General features: G+C 41.6%; 1 protein-coding gene across 1 annotated transcript; it reads left to right on the top strand.

Annotated features, from left to right (window-relative positions):
* The first annotated feature begins 3,291 nt into the window (after window positions 1–3,291).
* fitm1l (fat storage inducing transmembrane protein 1, like) lies at window positions 3,292–7,175 on the top strand. The gene is made up of 2 exons (XM_073492049.1): window positions 3,292–4,181; window positions 5,266–7,175. The coding sequence occupies exons 1-2, from the start codon at window positions 4,003–4,005 to the stop codon at window positions 5,942–5,944; spliced, it is 858 nt and encodes a 285-aa protein (XP_073348150.1). The 5' UTR covers window positions 3,292–4,002; the 3' UTR covers window positions 5,945–7,175.
* The last annotated feature ends 39 nt before the right edge of the window (window positions 7,176–7,214 follow it).

Below are 7,214 nucleotides of genomic sequence, written 5' to 3'. Positions count from 1 at the left end.
CTAAGTTTACTTTCCATGGGTACACAACAACCTCAGGTATATATAACTACTATTTGAAGCTAATATACTTTTATTTTTCATTAAAATCATCAAATGTAAAAAGTGGCTCATGTTACCCCGTTCTCCCCTATATATATATATATATATATATATATATATATATATATATATATATATATATATATATATATATATATATATATATATATATATCCTTTACTTTTAGCTTTTTCATCCTTTCTTCATATCTACCACTCAACCTTTCACCTTTTTTTTTTAGCCAACAGTGTCAACAGTTAATCTATTACTTAGCTATCTTGGCTATTTCAACAATGGGTCTTTTAAATTGAGCTATCTCAACAATTGATTTAGCCTACTTTTAGCTAACAAATTCAACAGTTTATCCATTAGCCTACTTTTAGCTAACAATTTCAACAGTTTATCCATTAGTTTTAGCTATCTGTTTCAAACATCTTTTACTGTTAGCTAAGTATCTCAACCATTCACCCATTACTTTTGATTTTCTGTATTTCTATATCATATGCCTAACCATTACTTTAAGCTGCTAATTACTCATTTTATCCCACTAATTATTTAGTTTACAGGTGATGTAACAAATGTAGTGGTTAGTGGATAATATGTTGTCTTTTGCTGTTCAGCCTTTCTGAATGCAGTTGGAAAGTAAGAAGGGAGACACTTAACACTTTAAACCAGCTCAACCTGTATTTCAGGAGGGATGACAGGCAGGTTCAGAAACTGACAGACTAACAGGACTGTTCAGCTCAGACATTCCAGAAATACAGTACATCAAGGGAAAGAAGGTTATAATAAGAGATATAAGAAGGGTTGGCCGAGTAGCCAGACACATGGGAATGGAGTCACAGGCAAGGTTCAGCAGTCAAAGTGTATTTTATTTACAGCAGTGGAGTCCCGTGCAGTTATTAACAGTGAAAATAGGCCAAAATGAAGAAAAACAAACAAGCGACACTAAATAAAACAATTTTCCCAAAAATATGAAAATACAAAAGAAATAATACAGATGAATTACTTCAGAAAAAAATAACTCTAACTGCACTTTTGGCTATGCCTCAAATGGGCCCAAGGCAGGAGCTGCGGTCTTTAGCTATGTGTGTGGCTCTCTCCTCGCTGGTCTGGTAACCCCGAGCAACCCCAGCCGGGGTACAATGTTCTCGTGCTTGGCTCAGCAATCAAGGAGCCATCTGCACCTTTTCTTTAAAGACTAGTAATGTTGAAGTGGGCCCAGATAGCAGACAGTGTAGCATAGCACGGCCAAGCACAGGACTGTTAAACATTGGTTAATGTAAGCACATGTGTTGGATGTACTTTGATCTATTCACTGTTTGAGTGTTAATGTGACCTCTGTGTATACAGGTTATTAGTAATTGGCTCTACCACACAGTTATGCTTCACACAGACTCAGGGTCTTTGCATGCAACTAACCATCTCTCTAAACCTGGCACCACGTTACACACTCTCATTCCTCAGCCTCAACTAGGGTGACCAGATGTCCCACTTTGTGCGGGACTGCACAGCATTTCAATCGCTTGTCCCGCGTCGCACATATTGAGATGATGTTAATTGGCTCTAGTTTTCAAAGTCAAAACCACTGAAGAAAGGAGGGACGGCTGTCATCCCCAGTCTGAGTCAGCAGCTGTCAATCAAACTGTGCAGTCAGTCAAGTTAACCTGTCACTGATGCTCTCCCGCCCCCGCAATGAGGAAAACAGAATGATGGGGATGCAGATTTTGGCAAAATATAATGGAAACTACCACAAAAAAACAACGATGCAGCTACAACAGAGACTGGGAGACTCTTTAGGACTCTCTCTTGACACGCCCCTGCTCCACGCCGCCGGCTTATCCATTCACACTGGTTCGGTTCGCTGATACTACCTCTGATACTACCTCCGGAGGCGTATCAGAGGCTCAGTGAAATTTCACCCCTCGCCACATCTGAAACTTTCACACAGAGGAGGAGGATCCCCGCATGCAAACAGCAGTGTGAATGGGGCTAAAGAAGCATGTGGTGAGCCGCCATCTTGGACCTGAGTCGACCGCTTGTCAGCCATGTTGCAGTTCTCTTCAATCAGCCATTTTGTTTGTAATTTCTCTTTGTCCACTTTGAACCTACCAATTTGCGTGGTTCTTCCAGACACACACACACTTGTATATAGTATATGTTAGTTAGATTGTGTGTTTTCATGTTTGGGTTTAAATAAAAGGCCTTTTGAACCCAATGCTGTCTATTTAATATTATACAAGAGTGAATATTGCCAACCTCTATTGTGTTAAGGACTCTGAAATCCTTCGACCATTACTAGCTGTTGTGGTAATTTTGGTTGTAGTTATTAGGTTATATTATTAATCAGTGTTCCAAATTGATGTTGCGTTAAACTCCCAACAACATAAACTTAATTGTGGCGAAAAGCAAACACCTACTGTGTTGTATTGTCAAGGTTTGACATGCTTAGATAATGAAAAATGAATATATGGGTTGAAAGGTCATTTGTATAATTGACCACATGGTTAATCTTTGGGATTGCCTCAGTCACAGTCGGTTCAACAAACTGACTAAATAAAACTGGGTGATATGTGAGAGAGAAGAGAAAGGACAGTAGATATGGGCTGTGTGTGTGTGTGTGTGTGTGTGTGTGTGTGTGTGTGTGTGTGTGTGTGTGTGTGTGTGTGTGTGTGTGTGTGTGTGTGTGTGTGTGTGTTTGATGTGCGTATTACCATGTATTGATTGACAGAGACAGACTGCTGCAGCAGCTGAGTCTCAGCCCAGATACAGTACAAAGGTTACTGCTATTAATACACATGAACGCAAACCTCCACACACATACTACAATACGTTGCATCTAACCTCACGTCATTGTTGACACTTAATTCATGACTTTTCTGTGACACTGGTTCTGTTGACGCTGCACAACTTACTCTGTTGGCAATTAAGGCTACATTAGTCAGAAGCCTTATGGTTCATGTTAACGCCAAGGGTTTGGTGTCACTGGTTCAACCTTTCTGTACCCTTCAGTCATCTCAGTAGGAGCAATGTGACACCTTCAAGGCCCAGCAGGCATATGACAGGGGAGAACATTCTGTGTATTTTTATGGGTCTGTGTGTGTGTGTGTGTGTGTGTGTGTTGGAGAGGGTGTCACTGACAGAGAAGAGCAGAGAGGCTACAGTTACAGTAGTGATAGTTCGATCAATGGAGATATTCTGAAGCTACAACTCTTTGACGTCTCTCGGAGTGACACAGCAGTTGCCATCGCTGAGTGGAATTCATTTCTGCAGAAGTGATCGAGAGATAGCCAGTTGACAATCACTGCACAAAGAAGGAAAACGGGAAGGAGACAAATTGGAAACCTGCTCTACAAGCTCTGAAAGTGCTGAAACTCAACCTGCATTGCTGCAGCTGCAAGAAAAACAAGCCAAGCAACAGTTATGTGGTCTGGTTGCATTGGTTAAGCCTTCAGTTCTGAGTGTGAAAAAAGGAAAACGCTGTAGCTACTGGCTTATACAATAAGTTCCTGAAGACTGAAGATTTCACAGTTGGATTTCAGCGTGCACATATCTGTGGCCTGCGAGGGGCCAGCTGTCATTTCATTCATGTTACAGAGTACACTCTACAGTATGAATGGATGCTAGCAGCTAACAGCAGTGGACTTTTTGGACTACGCAACCGGGATCTCTAGATTTCTGGATCTGGATTAATCTTCCATCAGAACACCAAAGGATCCGAACAACCTTTGAAAAATATTGTTTGGTTTGTACAGACTGGTGTATTCTAAGGTGATTCACAGCATTAAGCTAGGGTGTTAAGTGCATTCTAGACAGGATTACAGCCATGTCACATTGAACAGCTCATTAGACTGAGGTGCATAATCTACACAAATTTACTGCTGCATTCAGAGCCAGCAGTACTCCATTTTCATAGAGAAATATCAGGGTGAGATCCAGCAGGAGGTTTGGTTGCAGGGCCAGATGTTCCTCAACACGTTGTTAGTGGTCCTGACGGACCTGGCTGCCCGGCTCCTGGGTAACACTGTGTTCCGGCAGCACTTCCACCTGTGGCTGTCAGCAGTGGTGATGTTTGGACCTGCACTGAGCTTCTGGGTCTCCCAGCACAGTGTCTTTGCCAAGAGAACCCACTTCCTCTACAGGTGAGTCTGCTTCCTGTTTACTTTCATTTGATATCTTTGACCGAGTAGTATAATTGTACCAATGTGCAATAATGCATTTGCCTCCATCTAACACAGCAGGCCTACAATGCATGCTTGCACCCTGACTGTGTTACTGTTCAAATGGCACTGAGCAAAAGAAAAGAACTTGTGGAAATTGGAAGATGATTTGATTGAGTTGTTCAAAGCTAAGGCAGCATATTTCTCCTACTAAATACATTTAAGAATACGTTTAAAGGGTCTACATATGAGCTTTTGAACATGAATATAGCAGCAAACTATTTGCTGTGTAAAGATCAAGTGGAGTGTTGTAATCCAAGCTCTCTGTTGTTTGTGCTGGTAACCAGTCCGGCCGCTTGATGTTGCTGAATGCATGCGGTTCCATCTCAATGAAACAGCTGACCCTTCCTGTGTTTATAATGCCGAGTTCACACTTCACTCGTAGACATATTTTCAGAGATCCCCAGCAAAAGCCCCAAATCAAAGGCAAATCAGTGCTTGCTCCCTGAACGACGTTTGTTATGTTTGAATGTTTTACGCAATGTTTTAGTTAGCTAGCATTAAAATCAAGCTAATAATTATTTTACATGGATTTAGGTCCCTTAAAGAAATATCTACTTACCAAGCTGAATACTTTACTTATTGTGTAGAGAAACTGGTGTGTTCTACTGCAGATGTGCTTTACCCTCTAGCTGTGTCCCAGTTCCATACTAATCTGCATAGTATGTTGTTTTGGCAGTTAGTGACATAAACCAGAAATGAATAGACTTTACTTTCATACTTTCAGGAAATTATTCAAGACTTCCACTGATGATATCAAACAAACTACAAAGTTGTAAACAAAACATTGGTCTACTGGTGTTGTTTGATATGTTCTGATAGGAGCCAGTAGAGGGTCTTCTCAAGAGCTTTGACTTTTATATTCTGACATTAATTTGTCAGTAATGTGTCAGTGACGTCCTGTTGTTTAATTACTACACCTAGATTTCAACATGACAACACTGAATTGATATAATCAATTAATTAATCACTTCCTTCACTTCACATATTCGTCTCCTTCTTCCAGGATGTTCTTGCGCTCTGGTTGGGGCTGGACCTGCATCTTTGCTGGCTCCTTCATCTTCCTCCTCTCCTTCTCCATCCGCCGATCCCTGTCTCTCTCCGTCCGTCACCTCTCCCGGCTCGGGGTGGCTGGCGGGCTGTGGTTTGGTTTCTGTAAACTCCTGTACCTTCTGGAGAACACCACGGGAAGCTGCTACGAGCCTTTACTCGCCAGCCCAGATGTTGCTAATGGGCAGCCTATGTTGGTGCTGCGAGAAGGAGAGAGTAAGTCCATGTGCCTCAAAGCTGGGATGGTGTGGAGGGGGTATGAAGTCTCAGAAGATGTCTTCCTCCTCTGTCTCTGCTGCTTGCTGTTGGCTGAGGAAACAGCAGTGTTTGGCCCTTATCTGAGCCTGGGCGGGATATCAGATGCCCCTCTGAGGATCCTTTTCCTGTTCTGTGTCCTCCTGCTTGGACTCTGGATCTTCCTGCTGCTCTGTCTCTTAGCTTACTTCCCTCAGTTCCCCACACAGCTGCTAGGGGGCGCTCTGGGGTGTCTGAGCTGGAGGGGGCTGTACCAGGGCTGGTACCGCCTAGGGCCCAGCTGGTGCTGCCCCGGGAGGCCTGGACAGGGACTGCTCAACACCAAGACCAGCAGTAATGAAGCAGAGGATGCAAAACTCAACCACGATCACTGCAATTAACTGAGACAGAAGACACAAAGATGAATTAAATCAATAGCTCGTGGTTGTTTGGCTTAAGATTCTGTTCTGTCCATGTTTGTCCTAACAGCAAGAAATCTTGTGCATCAAACATGCCTTTTTCTAATGTGTGCCAATAAAGCAAACATATGCTGTAGTTTTCTGTGACATCGTCACTGTCACAGTGGCTGACGGGGGAGTCTCCACAAGCCAGGAATCCAGGAAAGGGCCAGTGGTTGCTCATAAGATTCAGGCTGGAAATGTTTCAGAGACTTAACTGAACCTATAGCTCCCATTTTGTTTATAGCACAGAGAAAAACAAGTAACCGACATGATTTGATTTGTATGTGACTTTAACAGAGAAAATATAAAGACATCGGTCGATGATTTGGTTACACAATTTCTCTGTTGTTCAGATGTATCTTTGTCACTAGTGTTCTAAGACTGCAAACTTCAAACTCAATTAATTGTATCCTGGTTTTCATAGCATGTCTCATCAATTTTCATCCAATTGTTGCATAAAAAAAGAGTCTGTAGATTGCACTGATCTTCTGGCTACAATATTCTCCATCTGTTTCTTGTGTCAGCGTTTACACTGTGTGAGTGTACAGAGGTAAACAAGACTGTACAGCCATGCTAACAGCTGTGAGGCTGTGCATAGACAGAAGGTTGTGTTTATGTAAGTTCACCATTTTACTTTAGCTTCTTAGCATACTTACATATTAGCACTGACACAAAGTACAGCTGTGGGTAGTAATATTTTTTATTTTGCACATTAAAATTTCATTAATACTTAGTACTTAGGAATTCCATTAGACTTGCAGGTATTTGGTCATAATCCTATCAGCTGTACTTTAGTGCTAATTATCATACAGTATGTTAGCATGTTAACTATTTTAATTAGAACCCTGAGATGGTGAGCATGGTAAACATACTGGCACCTGCTAATCAGTAGATTATCCTGCTGATATTAGAAATCTTCTTAGTCCCTTAAGATAGTGACAGTTGACAGAAAAACAATTGGGTCGTAGAAAGACAGGGAATGTAACACAGGCCAGATGTGAACCAGGGGTGTTGCAGTTCATGATTAGCATCCCAACCAATCTGACTTTGTGACACATTAAGAAGCATGTAAATTGTGCCTTTTGTTTCCAACATTGCAGCGCAAATAATGGAGAAAAGGTTGTGTAGTTATTTGTGTCTGACTCATGCTGTATTCATAACAAATTAACATGTCTTAATAAAAAAGTACCGAGCAACATTTAATGACTAA

This window comes from Pagrus major, chromosome 21 (genome assembly GCF_040436345.1).
Source record: "Pagrus major chromosome 21, Pma_NU_1.0".
In the NCBI taxonomy this organism is placed as follows: Eukaryota; Metazoa; Chordata; class Actinopteri; order Spariformes; family Sparidae; genus Pagrus; species Pagrus major.
This window is presented reverse-complemented; position numbering and strand designations above follow the sequence as displayed.

Excerpts from the sequence above, each read along its gene's own strand:
- fitm1l (XM_073492049.1), top strand. The coding sequence starts at position 4,003 with ATGTTCCTCAACACGTTGTTAGTGGTCCTGACGGACCTGGCTGCCCGG. Across the intron at positions 4,182-5,265 it reads AGAACCCACTTCCTCTACAG|GATGTTCTTGCGCTCTGGTT; the intron begins GTGAGTCTGCTT and ends TCCTTCTTCCAG.